General features: G+C 38.1%; 1 protein-coding gene across 2 annotated transcripts in view; it reads right to left on the minus strand.

Moving 5' to 3' along the window:
* The window catches only part of DNAH7 (dynein axonemal heavy chain 7), a 273,847-nt gene that overhangs the window by 176,091 nt on the left and 80,930 nt on the right, over positions 1 to 16,826 (minus strand). For both annotated transcript variants that reach the window (XM_047720641.1, XM_047720640.1), the window contains 4 exons: positions 13,903 to 14,043; positions 9,734 to 9,946; positions 6,197 to 6,306; positions 1,806 to 1,974 (listed from right to left, as the gene is read on the minus strand). In XM_047720641.1, the coding sequence (XP_047576597.1) occupies positions 1,806 to 1,974; positions 6,197 to 6,306; positions 9,734 to 9,946; positions 13,903 to 14,043 (633 nt within the window). The remainder of the gene's footprint in view (positions 1 to 1,805; positions 1,975 to 6,196; positions 6,307 to 9,733; positions 9,947 to 13,902; positions 14,044 to 16,826) is intronic.

Here is a 16,826-nt window from a genome sequence, read left to right on the forward strand (position 1 = left end):
TGGGCATTAAAGAAAACTGGACCACCAAGCTTGAGTAACTCAGCCAAATACAAATTTACTTAAAAAAACCAATTCAATATTTATTGAATCTGCATTCTGTAGATTGTATGTGTGTATATATACACACACACACGTGTGTGTGTGTGTGTGTGTGTGTGTGTTTTTCACTGAGTAGCTGGTATGTTTCAGGCATGATGCATGTATCTTTCATGCAAAGAAACTAAGACTGTATCATACGAGATGTTAAGTAATTAGTACAAGGCCACAGAGCTAATAGAGGCTGACCTTGGATTTGTACACAGTTCCATCTACTGACCACACTGGATTAAATGAAAACTCTGTCCATTTCAAAGAATAGAACATTTTTATTAGCTACTATGACTTTGATCTCTACATATAATAAGAGGATTAGAAACCACAGAGAACAAAAAATACTTATGAGTCACACATTCAAATAGTTATCAGAATTGTGAGGTTCTTAAGAGTAATTCCCACGTCTTTTTGATCCTGTACCCTATTATTCAGCGTGATCATCACACAAAGTATCTATATAACCAATAATACTTATCAGTAGGCAACTTTAATACTAAAAGTATATGACTCTGTATCAAGGAATTAAGAATATCATTCAAAAATTGAGTAGTACGTGCCAGACTTTTCTTAAATGTTTAGGAATATAATGGCTATTCAAACTAAACTACACAGAGACTCTTTGACTTACTATTCTTTCTTAAAAATCATTACAACAAGGTTGTACATCATTACAGAGTATGATTAAAATGGTCATTTGTCATTCAAATGTTTTCTTGATATGTTATCATAATTTTGACTTTTAAAATCTTATCCTAATTGTTTCAGCATCACAAATATAGAGATTTTTTATATTCCAAATCTGATATAAAATAACCTTGCCTATGCCAGCCAGGAACAGTTTACTGTACAGGGTAGGATTGGTATATATATATTTTTTGTTCATTCAGATTTCTTTTTAAATGTTAACTTTTCTGGAGAAATTTTGGAAAATAATGTTAATAATCTTAAATTAATAATAATTTTTAAATTAATAATTTAATTATAATTAAATATATAAATTAAATTAAATATAAATATATATAAATATAAAATAAATTAAATATAAATAAATAAATAATAAGTTAATAATCTTAAAAAATCAGAATTACAGAAACTTTACTGAGAAACAGACATAAGCAAATAAACAGAACCTATAATCCCAAATGGATAATTCTGTGTTCGACTGTTCCAGCTAACATTTTAAAGAATAACAGCCAGTTAGCAAGAAGTTTTATAGACAGAAATGTTATGATTAATTTTTAATCCTCGTTTGTAATCTTACAGATGCCTAGAGTGGGAATCTGACTCAGTATAAGAAAAAAAAAAAAAACAAGGATTTTAAATTTGCAAGAAAAGATTAACTAGAGAGTATCTATGAAAGTAAATTACTGAATCATTAACTGGTTAATAAGACCTACAGGTTAAAGACTTTAGATTTCCCACAGTCTTTACATGATGTCACGGTTCTCAAATTTTTAGCGGCCTCCACGTACTGAAGGCACAGCCCTCCTACCTATCAGTCATGCTGACCCACAGCAGCAGGGCCTGGAGACACGAGTAGAGCTCCTTCTCCGGTAAGCTTTTGAAATAACCCCGCTTCTCTGGAGAACAGAGATAGTGCTTTAATTTTACTTAACTTACAATAAGTCTTTTACTTGCATGAAATTATGTTTCATTATAAATAACTTCCCTCTCTGAGCTGGTATTTTGTAGAGAAATGAGTCAATTCAAACCTTAAAGAATTTTCCTAAAGCCAGATAATCCAGCCCATCGGAACAGTTGAAAACAACACATTGTTTGGCCACTGCTTTTGCTAAATCTTTGGTAGTTTCAGTCTTCCCAGTGCCAGCTGGCCCTTCAGGGGCTCCTCCAAGGTGCAGGTGAAGGGCTCCAAACAAGGTTCTGAAATAAAAGAAATAAACAATCTTTATTAAATAATGTCATTTTTCACATATATTATGAAAAGAGGAGAAGTTTAAACTGAGAGCCAAATTTTCCACTTCCTCTTCAATAATTTCTTCCTTCCCATGAACCTCTGAGAATCTCGGACGGTGGCCTACTTTATCTGTTACTGTATTTTACTTCTGAAGCGCTGATTATATATGACAGAATCAGAGCAAGCACACTTGGAATTCAACGTTGATTCGGGTCAAAACAGGGAATTCTGCTGACGCCAAACCACCCCATCCCCGCAACTGCAAGCACTCAGAAATGCTCCACAAAAAAGTCCAAATAGTAACTTTTGAAATACCAGCCATTTCGAAAGAATGAAAGAGAAATCACCAATGAAGAGGGAACGCAGGGCCATCCGTAACTGAGTGCTAAAGCTAGAGAGGCACGAGTTGTTTTGGGATCTGCATACAAACACACGCAAGTGTATTTACAACCACACGGAAACAGAAAAATTCTTTTTTTTTTTTTTTTTTTTTAGATTTATTTATTTGAGAGAGAGAGATCTAGCAAGGAGGGGCAGGGAGCAGAGAGAGAAAGAGAAAGTCTTAAGCAGACTCCATGTTGAGCCCAGAGGCCGACATAAGGCCCAATCTCACAACCCTGTGATCACGACCTGAACCAAAACCAAGAGTTGGACGCTTAACCAACGGCGCCATACAGATGCCCCAAAACAGAAAAATTCTTTTTTTTTTTTAAAGATTTTATTTATTTATTTGACAGAGAGAGATCACAAGTAGACAGAGAGGCAGGCAGAGTGAGAGAGAGAGAGAGGGAAGCAGGCTCCCTGCTGAGCAGAGAGCCCGATGCGGGCCTCGATCCCAGGACCCTGAGATCATGACCTGAGCCGAAGGCAGCAGCTTAACCCACTGAGCCACCCAGGCGCCCAAAATTCTTATCTTGAGTAAGGTGAAGAGCTGGAATGGATTCACGTATATAAACCCCAAAGCCTTGGAAAGCTGGTTTATCTCTAAATGGAAACTAAAATTACTCTAGCAGCCTCTACTCGAGAAAGATGAAAATCAACTACAGAGGAGACAGGAAGCTTACCCTTCATGGCAGCTCCCTGTGGAAATCCTTCCTGGGGGTAGGGTCAAAATTTTCAATATCCATGGGCACATGAACCCAAACTGAGAAATTAACACTGAAATGTTGTTTTGGACCAAAGAAAACCCTAAAGCTCTTTTAAGAGATAAATGTGACACTGCTCCACATGGACACCTCCACAGCTGAGAAAACAAACCTTTCCCAAAATGAGCTCATAAGTAAAACCACAGAGAGAGAGAGAAACAGAGAGACAGATCAAAGTTAAGAGTCAGACTTGCAGTGGCAGATGGACAAAGGTGCGGGAGAATTACTATATACATGGTAGTCTGTTTTCCTGATGGTTTATTTAATGAAATCTTAAATAAAAAGCAATAGACAGGGCCGACTGGGTGGTACTGTTGGTTAAGCGTCCGACTCTCGGTTTTGGCTCAGGTGTGGTCTCAGTGTCGTGAGATTGGGCCCCGCATCATGCTCTATACTCAACACAGAACCTGCTTGACTTGCTCCCCATCATTCCTCCCCCCACCCACTTTCTCTTTCTCTAAAATAAATAAATCTTTTTCAAAAAAGCAAGAGACGTTAAGAAAATTGTGAGAAAAATCAGTTTCATAAAAGAGAAAACTTGAAATCTAGCAATGAAAAATACAGTTACTGGACTTTTTAGAAAGTTACCAGATTAAATGGCAGAGTAAACATAAAGAGCAGAATTATGCACAAAATAAATATGAGGAAATCACCCAGGAAGAGACCAAGATGGGATATCAGAAAAGTTGAGAGACAAAGAAAAAAAAAGAGAACAGGAAAAAAGCAAAATCTAAAAAGCAATGGCTGTGGGGCACCTGGGTGGCTCAGTGGGTTAAGCATCCGACTCTTAGTTTCAGCTCAGCTCATGATCTCAGGGTCCACGTACTGGGCATGGAGACTGTTTAAGATTCTCTCTCTCCATCTCTCTCTACCCGTCTCCTCCTCACTCTCTCCCCCACCCAAATAAAAAAATTAAAAGGAATGGCTGAGAATTTTCCAGAATTGAAGAAAGATATGAACTGAGAAGTTTCAAGTGGGATACATAAAAGCTCACCCACATATAGTAACATTACAGTGAACCTCAACAATACAGAGGAAATCTTAAAAACCATGATAGAAAAAAAATTACCTACAAAGGAATTGCAGTAACAGACAACTGAGCAGTACCAATGAACACCAGGAGAACAGTATCTCCAGGGACCTGAGGGGAAATTAGGTTCACTTGCAGTTCTATACCTAGCTATCTTATCATTTACTAAATGAATGAAGACCACATTTCGTCTAAAAAGGCATTTTTAGACAAAGACTGTTAGAGCTCACTACCTGCAGAGCCTCGCTGAAACCATTACTAAAGGATATTGCCTAGTAAGAAGAAAAATGAAACCAGAAAGAAGGCAAAGGAAGAAGCAATGGTGAGTTAAGACAATGATAAAGTTTTGGTAAATACATATAAATATCAGGTGTAAAAAATGCACCACAGAATATAAATGGAACAGTCTATGCCAGATCATCATATCTTACAGATAGGAACATTGGTCGCCTAGCACCAGGCATACAGAAAGTGGCTAGGAAGCTTGTAAAAGAGAGGTTAAGAGTAAAGATCTTTGGAAAGAGCTTTTAGTGTGTTGTTTATTTCTGGTCCCTCTGTAGAGAAGAACGCACTTGCCCCTCTCCCAAACTACCTGAGGAGCTTTAGAGAACTCTTCAGAAACCTTGGCTCACTGACCCCTGGAGTTTGTGTAACACAGGAACTGCGAGTGCAATCATGACTTAAAATATTTCAAGTCAAAAGAATGCCTATAGCTATTCCTGAGGGCAGAGCTGGGGAAAACAGTGACTGTAAGAGAGATGTAGTCATACTACTGGCAAAATAAATGTGTATTTATCATCTGACCAGCTATAGATCCCACCAGAAGGAAGCTAGATTTGGGTCATGTTGAATGGGACTCTGTGGAGGAGGCCCACCTAACACCAGAGAAGACACCAAGGTGAGTGTCTGTGTGTAGCTGACCTCAGAGAGAGGCTGAAGCAAGTCACCAGCAGCCACCAGAGAAGGCATTTTCCACAGGTGACTGGTAGCGGGGTGGGGTGGCGGGGGGATTTCCAAAGAACCGACATAAATATCCCGTGGGAGATCTGGCACATCTAATCTTGTGTCTTCATTGAGGACACTAAACAGCCAAGAGATAGTTTCCACACAAGACACTTGTCACCCATGAAACCACCTCTCCCTTTGCTTCTCCCCTTCTTCATTAACCCCAAGACTGGAGGAGCCACGGGTGAGCTATGGAGGGATGAGCGCAAAGGACAGGGATAAAACTGACAAAAGAGGAAAAGAACTGACAAAAGACTGACCACATTTGCCTCCCCAGACCAAGGCCTTGGGCTTGTGTCAAGCTCAAGCTGGGAGGGAAGGGGAGTTTCAAAGTGGATGAAAGATGTTGGCTTTGATATTAGAACTAAATGGACTTTGACCATCTGAAAAAAATAACACTTTAATTTCGTTCTTGAGATAATTTGGAATATGGGAGATGCAAACTTGGATTAAAGTTGTTAAAGCCCTTTTATTAGTCAGAAGCATGATAGAAAAAAATTTCAGTGTAAATACCTATGAGTTACCTAACGGAGATATCCAGAAAGCATGTAGCACAAGTTTACAGGAGAGACCTTGGCTGGAGATACAGACTTGTGGATCTTCAGAATGTAGGCTATTAAAGCCTGCAAGTGGACTTGAACGTTTGGGAAACCATGAAGCATGAGACAAAGCACCACATGAAAACAGAAATCTAGAAAATTCTGTGTTTCAGGGGAAGAAGCAGTCTGCCTCAAAGGATCCAAAACAAAGAGAAAGTTTCAAGAAGAAAGACGAAATGCACAATGTGAATAACAATAGCAATATTGGGCAATACTTAGCTCCAGAGCTAAGAGGAAAAAGCCAGCAGAGAAAGAGAAATTGAAGGACAAGTTGAGAAACATATTAAGAATCTAGGAAAAGATAACATAGGATACATTTGCCAAGTGGAAGATAATCTGTCTCTTTTAAAGATTTAGTGGTCTGAGGGTGAAATTTATTTCCAATAGATCCTTAAATTAGTGGGTTGACCTGTAACATCGATCAGTGAGTGGAGTAATAACCAGCCTTGGGGAATTACCCAGATACTCATATCCATATCGTAAGCCAGCATTGATCATCTTTGTTTCTAAATTATTCTCCTAGGAGAAATCAGAGAAAATGAAGTTAATTTAAATAACAAAATTTTAAGTAATATGAAATCTCAAACTCCTTAATAAGTAACTGTCAAGTTGGAAACAACATCTTTAAAATTCACTTTTCAGAGGGACCTGGGTGACTCAGGTAGTTAAACGTCTGCCTTCGGCTCAGGTCATGATCCTGGAGTCCTAGGATGTGGCCGGGGTCGGGCTCCCTGCTCAACTTCTCTGGCTCCCTCTGCCCCTCCCCGCACCCAGTGCTCTTGCTCTCTCAAATGAATAAATAAAAAATCCTTTAAAAAAATTCCACTTAGACATCATTAATTCAGTAGAAGAATTGAATATCTAATTTTCTTGGATAAGTCTGAAGTTACTGGCTTTAATTTTTTCCATAGGTATCTTTGGAAAATATATTTGTTCCTTTTCTCTCCTGTATTTTCTTTTCTTTTTACTTGCTAGAGCTTTTTAAATTAAGGTATAATTGACATATAGCATTAATTTCAACTATAAACATAATTACCCAATATTCATGTATATTATAAAATAATCATAGTAAGTCTAGGTGAGATCTATCATCATATGTAAGTACAGTTTTCTTATAAGAATTTTAAGATTTACTCTTAGCAACTTTAAAAACGCAATATGGTATGATTAACTATAGTCAACATACAGTGTATCACATGCCCATGACTTATTTATATCTAGAAGTTTATAATTTTTGACTCCCTTCCCCCATTTCTCCCACCTTCCCACTCTCAGCCTCTGGAAACCACCAATCTGCGTACCATATCTGTGGGCTTGGTTTGTTTTAAATTGCACATTTGAGATCATATTGTCTTTGTCTGACTCATTTCACTTAGTGTAATGTCCTCAAGGTCAGTCCATATTGTTGCAAATGGTAAGATTTCATTTTTAACAGCTGAATAATATCCCATTTCCATATATCCCAGATGGTTTTTTTTTAATATTTTATTTATTTATTTGACAGACAGAGATCACAAGTAGGCAGAGAGGCAGGCAGAGAGAGAAGAGGAAGCAGGCTCCCTGCGGAGCAGAGAGCTTGATGCGGGGCTCCATCCCAGGACCCCAGGATCATGACTCGCCCCGAGCCGCAGGCAGAGGCTCTAACCCACTGAGCCACCCAGGTGCTCTATACCACATGTTCTTTACTCATTTACCTGTCAATGGACATTCAGGTTGTTGTTATATCTTATTGTAAATCTCGCTGCAGTAAAAAGGGGCATGCATATACCTTTCCGGGTGTTTTTGTTTTCTTCAGGTAATACCCAGAAGTGGAACTGTTGGATATAGGATAGTTCTATTTTTTATTTTTTGAGGAGACTCCATCTTGTTTTCCACAGCGGCTGCACAATTCATATTCCCAGCAGCACTGCACAATGGCTCTTTCTCCCACATCCTTACCAGTGTTTGTTATCTTTTGTCTTTTGATAATGCTCCTTCTGAGAGCTGAGACAGACTCTCTCACGGTGGTTTCGATTTTCATCTCCCTGAAGGTGAGCGACGCTGAGCCTCTTTTCGTGAACCTGTTAACCGTCGGTATGTCTTCTTTGGAATAATGTCGATTCAGCTCCTTTGATCATTTTCAAAGCAGGTAGTTTGTGTTTTTGTTATTGAGTTGTAGGAGTTATTTATATATTTTAGAGCTTAACCCCTTATCAGATGCGATTTGCAAGTATTTTCTTCTGTTCAGGAAGCTGTCTTTCATTTTGTTGATGGTTTCCTTTGCTGGGTGACACTTTTTAGTTTGATGTAGTCCCACTTGTTTGTTTTGCTTTTGTTACCAGATCAAAAAAAAAAAAAAAATCATTGCCAAGACTGAATTAAGGGGCTTAACATCTATGTTTTCTTCTAGGAGTTTTATGATTTCAAGTCTTACATTCCTGTCTTTCATCCATTTTGAGTTCATTGTTGTGTATGATGTGCAACAGTGGCCCAGTTTCAATATCTCCTACGTGGCTGCTGTTTTCCCAACACTATTATTGAAGAGATGTTTCTTTCTCCATTGTATATTCTTGGCTCCTTTGTCATAAATTATTTGAAATATATGCCTAAGTGTACTTCTGGGCTCTCCTTTCTGTTCCATTGACCCATGTGCCTGTTTTTATGCCAATACCATTCTGTTTCGATTACTCTAGCTTTGTAATATAATTTGAAATCAGGGAGCATGATGCCTCCAGCTTTGCTGCTCTTTTTCAAGACTGCTTTGGCTCTGGTGCCTTTTATGGCTGCACACAAGTTTTAGGACTGTTTTATTTCTGTGAAAAATGCCATTGGAATGTTGACAGGGATTGCAGTGAATCTGTAGATGGCTTTGAGTAGTAGGAACTTTTTAACAACATTAATTTTCCGATCCACAAGAACAAAATATCTTCCCATTTATTTGTGTCTTCTTCGATTTCCTTCACCAACGTCTTAGAGTTTTCAGTGTGCGAGTCTTTCGCCACCTTGGTTAAGTTTGATTTTAGGTATTTTACTCTTTTTGATATAAGTGGGGATTTTTAAAAAAAAATTTCTCTGATAGTTCATTGTTCTCCTATATTTATAATTAGTTGTTCAATTCATTTTCACTACAGAGTGTGTATTATATTATTGCCATTCTACAGGTAAGAAAATGGATGCTTACAGAGAGTAAGTAACTTGCCCAGGTTATACATCTGCTAAAGGAAGTGTCTGGCATTTGAAATTACTCCCCAGGGAGCTCTTATCCACTACCTCTCCTATGGTTTTCCAAGGGTCTGGTTCTTACATTTTCTCCTCCCACTCCATACCTTTAAGCCTTTCACAGAAGTGAATCTGCTCAGAATTTTTGAGTCCGTATCTCCAGACCTCCTCAGCAGCTTCCTCCCACTCTCAACTGGGCCCACCTTGTCCACTGTGCTAACTGTTCTACTCCTCCTGCCTTCCCAGTCGTGACCATCATCACCACCCCTCCAGGTGTCCTGACAGAGCCTTCTTTCTGGATCATGTTTACAGTTCCTTCAGTTGATCAACAACAGGAAACTTTCATGATTAAATCACAATAAAAGTCTGATTTTTAAATATTCTTTAGATATATCAAAAAATCTAAAAGTGCAATTTTAAGCAGCCCAGTTCAGATATTTTACAGATTCAGCAAACATAATGACTCATTTAAAATGAGAAATTTTTTTATAATCACTCAATTTCTGTGGGTGTCTCTCTATATACGTATTTATACATTTGAGTATGGATTCGGGTATAGATAAAGATACAGGTTTTGGTACAGATGGCTGCCTTAATCTTTAGTCTGGAGAATGCTTGTGTGGGTATAGTCAGCCATCAGCAAAAAATCCTGTATTACAGATACTATTTCCCATGTGAGGAAGCAAGCACAAATTAAAAAGCTATAAGCTGAAATTGTCATGTAATAACATTCAGTGATATCACTTACTTGCCAATAGTACCTAAGCTGACTTAACCACTCGAAGTCAGATTCATCACTAACTTTTTTTTTCACAAGTGTTGTGAGGACATCTCTAGCATGGACATCCAGCACCACGAGGGCTCCCAGAGTAACACGATTCTGCTTGGACAATTTGCCACGGACCAAAGTCACAATATCATCAATTTGCATGTTACATTTTTCCAAGTATTGCTCAAGAGCCTAAAAGAAAATGAGATATAATTATCATAATCAGAATTTTTCTGAACAAAAACATTTTGAGCTAGTCTGAATAAGGTATTTCTGTACATTTTTCCCCATATGACCTAGTTTAAAAATAATTTGTTTTTCTTACTAGGAAAGCATTAGCTGAACAAGGACAATCTGGCCAGATGCAGTGGACACACGTGGTTTGTGTCTACTCATCGTCCTTTCCATGTCTATTTCCAGTCGGGTCTGCTCCGTGGTCCTGGGGAGCTGCCCATCACCTTGCCCCACTGCCTGGCAACAAGGGGTGGGAGGAGGCGTGACCCAACCTGAGCCAATCATCGTTCTTCCCAGGAACCGCTCTACAGGCAGAGGGTGGGAAACAGTGCTTCTGGCTACATTTGGAGGACCCTGAGTATGCCTGTCTGAAGCCACTGCCAGCCTTCATCCCCACTGCGGAAAAGCCCGCCAGAGACTGGCAGAGCGGAAGGACATAGGAAGAGAAGCTTCAGCAGCACCAGTTCCCCGAGACCCCCGACTCCAGCGGCCTCGTAGTCCACCAGGCCTCCAGGACTGCTGGGTAAGCCTGCTGAGCCGGTGAGCAATGCTAGTTCTGACAGCCAGGCTTGCTTTGGGACCTGTTTTTTGGTGGGGGGTAAACCGAATCAGTAAGTCAGAAAAGAGAAGAGGGTCTATTATGAAAATCAAGTTTGAATCAGCGAGAACCGCTATATTTTAAGGGAAGGGTCAGTACGCCCCAGCAGGCTGCTGTGGTTGCGTCCTCCCCTCCAATAACATTTAACAAACACTGGGCACCAAGGCGTGCATCGCAGTCCTTCAGGACCAGGTAATTGGTAGTGATGTAACCACAAGGAAGCATTTCCAAGAATGAGAAAAAGTTTAAAGGACCGGGCTGGAGACTGCAAGCTGTTTCCCTAAGGGGCACTTTTCTTAGTCCTTGAACGATTTTATCTTTATTTTTAAGGAGGTAATTTTTTCAAAAGTTTGGTGCTTGAACACTGTTGCCTTCATATTATCTACCTGATCGATTGCTATTAATTCTCTTCCTAAGGAGTGAAACGTAAACTTCTGTCCCACCTATGTTTCAGTAGATGTAAGTGTTTAAATTCTTGGAATCAATTAGTGAATTTAAGTATGTTGAACATATAAATTAGTAAGAACCAATTTGATTCTAAGAACCTAAGCCACACCATTGGGCACATCTTAGTTTTCTCATCGGTAAAAGTGAGGATCATGTGACCCTTACTGGTTCTTACATCCTATAATTCAACACAAAACATAAAATAAAAATTTAATGTTTAGACCTGACAGTACGAATTATATGTCCATAAGAATCTATTACTACACACAGGAACAGAATGTTTTCTCCTATCCTAGAAACCAGATTTAGAACAAAAATTTAACTTCAAACTGTGATAAACTGAGTTCTTTAGGAACAATATTATATGAATCAATGATAATTCAGATTAGAGACACAGGGAAAACAATCATGATATTTTTTTCAATCATGATATTGATAGCATTTTTGTTACATTTTCCTCTTTGTGAACCATTCTGCACAGGGAGTGAGCAGATGAATCTAAAGGCAACTACTATTATATTCTGCCACAATAAACTCTACCTGAAATCAAATACTTTGATCATACCTAGATCCTTCTACATATGCAATGATACAATGACTCAAAATCACATCAATATTTGCCGTATCCTGAGCTCCGTGATAGCAGCAATGCTTTCATCTGTTTTACAGTCCCTCTCATGCCTCACGCAGACTGGTTCCACCATTTGCTGCATAAATAAATCAGACAGGTCCTCCGGGAGCATGACAGTGTCACACATAGGGCTTCTGTAACATCAAGCTCCAGACAACGTGGGGTGTTTGTGGAGAGTGGAAGTATCCAGTGCCCCAAGAGGCTGCCAAGGGTCTCCAGCTCCACCAAAGTCATCAGTTTCAAATGTGAACCGCACATTAATTAGGGGAAAAATGATCAACACATACAATACTAAAATATATGCTAGCCTCCCATGATAAAACTACATGTTAAATGCTTAAAACACCGTCAGGGTTATAGAATACTAAAACATGAGCCTTTCTTGTTGCTGCTACAGAACTTGAAGGGCCTAAACATGGATGAAAGACAAGCGGGCACAGGGTACGCAGACAGCGATCAAAGGCTTCATGAAACAGGGCAGTCGCAAGCAGATGAATAGGAATTAATTTTTTAGGACACATACAAAGCTTAATTTCATATCATGAAACTTAGCTTTGAAAGCACCATAAAATGCAACAGAAGAGGGCAGTCTGGCAAGCAGCAAACGGAGGTGTAACTTGCTGAGTCTCCTAAGCCACGGTTTTACAGAACTTTTGAGTCTGTGACACTGAATCGCCCTCAAGTAGCACGGGTTCTCATCTCGCCTTTCTCTGTGAATGACTCCATACTTGCATCATGTAACATGAGCAGAGAAACACTGAATAGACTGATCAATGAGTCAGTAAATAACCCAATCTCTGCTATAAACAAAACAAAACTCCTCTTTGTATCTGTATGCAATGTGATAAGAATTACGGCAGATAGCTTGGAGCAGAGGACACATGGTCATGGGAGTGACCTAAACTACATGTCCCTCGAGATTCAAATGCTGCTTGGGAGCTAACTGGAAGCATGAAAAAGGTATCATTTACATTTAATGCTGGACATCACCTCCTGCCTTTTGTAGGTCGCTTAGAGTGAGACCAAAGAAAAACATGGACTTGACAGAGGAGTAGAGGTTTGATAAGTACCACATTTAAACTGAAGAAATTTGGAAGATGCCTACAAATTTGTCTCATCTGTTCCCATTTACTTCTTTGTTCCCTGCAGACTATGTCCCCACAGTGGCGAGTGGTAAAGTTAGTATGGGGATTTGGAGAGCTGACCAGCAAGCAAGGAGGGAGACCCAGGAGTCTCCACGTTGCCCCGGTAGCCTGCATTGGTGAGAGAGGAAACCCTCTGTGTGGGGACGTTGACAAGTAGTAGCTTAAAAGTAGAGAGAGAAAATGAATTCTCTAGACTCACTGAACAAAAAGAAAAATACATATGGCGCTAGAAGCCAAGAGCCCAGAAGTAACTCCAAGAGCTTACTGCTCTGAGGGAAACCCCTGTTCCCCAATGGCCTGTGTTCCATGAAGACAGACTTTTTCTGGGAAAACCCTGATTTCCCCTATGCCCTTATTCCTTTCTACAGGATAGAAATAAATGACTTGTTGCTAAGTTTGACAGAACTAAGCATGTGTCACACAGCTCCTTCCTCTATGGGGTCTGCCTGCTTACAGAGAATATCAGTTTCTCTCAAACCTTAACACTATCAGCATTCAACAGTACCTTAGAGCTAAAGACAATAATACCAAACTCCATGTCAAAAATATATTTAAATTTCATGATTTTAAACAAAAGATCTATGACTACTACATTCCAGTTGTCATCAGACATTGCATCGGTCAACTTGATATCCTATCTCAAGGACAGGAATGTTGTGTTAATTGTGTTAATTGTGGTTTCTGTTATTAATTACTAACAGAAATCCAGTTAATATTATTAAATTAGTATAACCAATATATTACAACATTTAAAGTTAAGCATCAATCAAAATATTCAAAAATCGATACATTAAGAATAAAAATGAAAATAGTCAAAATTATTCAACCAATATTTTGTCTTCATAGGGTGGTTTTACTCAAGGCAGAAAAGAGAATTACATTATTTTTCCTCCTCATCTTTCTGAGTTTAGGAAGTTTCTTACTTCTATTACCATTCTATTTTGAAAGGTACAAAAATGTACAGGATTGAGGCTCAAGTATCCTTGACGTTTTAAGAGGACTGTCTTCATTTTGTTTTTTTATAATTAGTGTATTCTGGCAATAGTAGTAGTTGAGAAAATGCTGAAAAACCTGGGGGTAATAATATACATACCTCTTGTCCTGTTGCAATAGCTGTTTGTACTTCCATCGTCCAAAAGGTTTGAGATACACAGAGCACCGTCTGTCCTGGCCAATCTCTCACCCAGTTAATTCGCATATCTTGTGTATAGGCGAGCATTGCAGCTCTGATTACCTAATTGGAAAGAAAAATGCGAAGGATCATTTTACAGTCTACTTGAGTGAGCTAAACAATGAAGAGCTGACCTCCTAAACAGATTAACTCATACTGTTCAACTTTTTACATCTTAGTCAATTACAAGGACTCAAAGCAGTGGTTAGACAATTTAAATTCAAGTTTACCCATACACCTGTGACCGAAAAATACATTACATAGCATTTTATTTTGTTGATACGTGATCAATCTGTGTGCACCAAATTACATCAAATACTCATTTGACTAGTTATAGCCGCAGATATCTTAGATGCTTTTGGATTGATTAAGCACAAGCAATTTTATTTTGAAATATAAATTTAAGTCATTCCAAATGAAATCTGTCAAATCCATCAAATAGACAATAATTTTCTTTGAACTTCATCAGATCCCCATTCAGCCATGGGCTCATGAATACACACACAATGAGGCAAACCACACAGTTCCTCTCAAGTTCATTCTGTGTTTCCAGACCTCACTTCTTAATCTGTAGTTAGGTGCCCGAGGCAATGATGACAAGCTCAGGTGTATAATTCATTTATGGAGAGATAAGTACCAAGAAAGCCAAGAAGTCTTATTTATGCTCTTTGCTACATGTTTTATGTCAAATTCATGTACTTCTCCTCCATATGTTTTCAGTGGATTGACGTATCCACTTTTTCCACCAGGCATATTGAGAAACATTCTAATCGTTTCTGTGTATCAACCAAAAATAGTAATGTTGCCTGTGAGGTGATACCCACTTTAATGTTTGATTTCAGAGAAGACTGTCAGAATTAGATTTTCCTGAGAAATACATAAAGGATGTATGAACCGTTCTGGATTTCTAGGCTAACAAGATATTTATGGAGCTGAACAGAGATGAAGGGCAGTGTTGGCTATGGATAACAAAGAAAATTTCAAAGGCTAGAAGAAGCCAAAAAAAGGGCAGGTGAAAACGAACAACGGAGATGGGAGGCACACAGAGAATGGAAGGTGCTGTACAGAAATGTCAAGGTTGGAGTAAATATACATTCTAGAATGGAAGTACAATAGATAGATAGGAAGTGTGGAAAGAACAAGAGGAAGACATTAAAATCTAAATCACCATTCTACATAGTTGGATGAGGAGAAATATGATTATGAAAAGTTGTACAATATTGTGTGTAAGATTTATTTATGTGCGCCATATATGTGTATATATACACATATAAATATATGTATATATACATATATGAACTTATATATATTTTGGAAATAACAAACACATGATAATCTAGTAAGATAAAGGGGCAAACATGCCAAGAACATGACTTTTTAAATTTACAAATGACCCCAAATTCACTTAATTTAAGCATGCTTGAAAGAATGCAAATACGTACAGTAAAATATAGTAACACACATATCTCTCTTTGTGGTACTTTATGCTGCAGTTGAGTAACACATTTCAGTAACACAAATTTATACATAAACATTTAAGGAAGATACTTCCTACACAATCCCTTTCTACCCCATCTAAACGCTCTGGAATAGCAACCAAAATAACTTTCCTAAGCGCTTTGACAAAAAAATTTAAAATAATAGTTGTAATAGTATTAGGCCTAAAAAATGAGTTATCACTGTGCACATCAATTAACAAACCATATAACCAAGGCTGCTAAGTCGTGCTCAAAGTGGAATTCCTCTACATTGCTTACAGCTATGTGTATGGGAATCTTATTTGTCAACATGTATCAAGGCCTATGAAGTCTCATCTCTTTGGCCTAGTGGTTCCACAAATAAGAAGTTATCATAAGAAACAATTCAAAGAAGCCAGCTGTATCCACATGGATATTTAATCCACAATAGGGAGAAATGACTTTATATCTACTTAAAAACTATGATGCAGGCAGATATTAAAACTATACTTAAGAGAAGGAAGCACTTAGACACATGATATCCACTGAACACTTAGATTCTAATGAATTTTTTCAATAATGTGTGAGAGAATCTGAAAAATCAGTGAAAACTGTTGTTAAGACATCATACCATATTTTCTTCGCATTCCTGCTCTCATGATTCCCAACTCAATCATGATTTTTATTCTTGATGAAGAACTTGAATGCTAAGTCCACATTACAGTGAAAAAATGAATTTAAGTGCTCAACTAATCTATATTTCTTGCCATGACTTGAAATTTTCTACTAATAAAAAATAATTATAAATGACTGAGTTGTTGTTTTATGAGACATGGAAAATATGAAGTGACTGTTAAAGAAAGTATTTGTGATTTTCTAACATTTTGGGACATATTTTGTATACATACAGGACAAAAAGATTCACTATAGAGACATACATGCAGGGAGACTAATGTGGAACTACAGAGAAATGCATTCAAGGCAAGACTAAACATAGACTTTATACACCAAGGTGTGTTTGATTAATAATGAAAGAACCAGCATGTGGTTGCAAGAAATGGGACTTATGACTAACACCTAAGTTTTCTGTGTTTCAATGGTATTTTATCCCACTTTTCAAGTGAATCGCCATGAAATTAATTTCATAGACCTTATCTTTGTCTTTAAGCTATCTATTACAATTGAACTGGCAATTCACGACTCAATTTCCGTCTTAAAAAAAAAAAACTCAGCGCATTTATTAATGATACATTTTTTACATAATCTCTACCAAAATGGGGCTCAAATTTAGGTCCCCGAGAGCCAGAGTCACATGCTTTGCCAACTGAGATGCAGGTTCCCCCAGTGATACATTAATATTCTACATCTTTACCGGAAATAATGATAAAC

The sequence above is a fragment of the Lutra lutra genome, chromosome 3 (genome assembly GCF_902655055.1).
Source record: "Lutra lutra chromosome 3, mLutLut1.2, whole genome shotgun sequence".
Classification (NCBI taxonomy): Eukaryota; Metazoa; Chordata; class Mammalia; order Carnivora; family Mustelidae; genus Lutra; species Lutra lutra.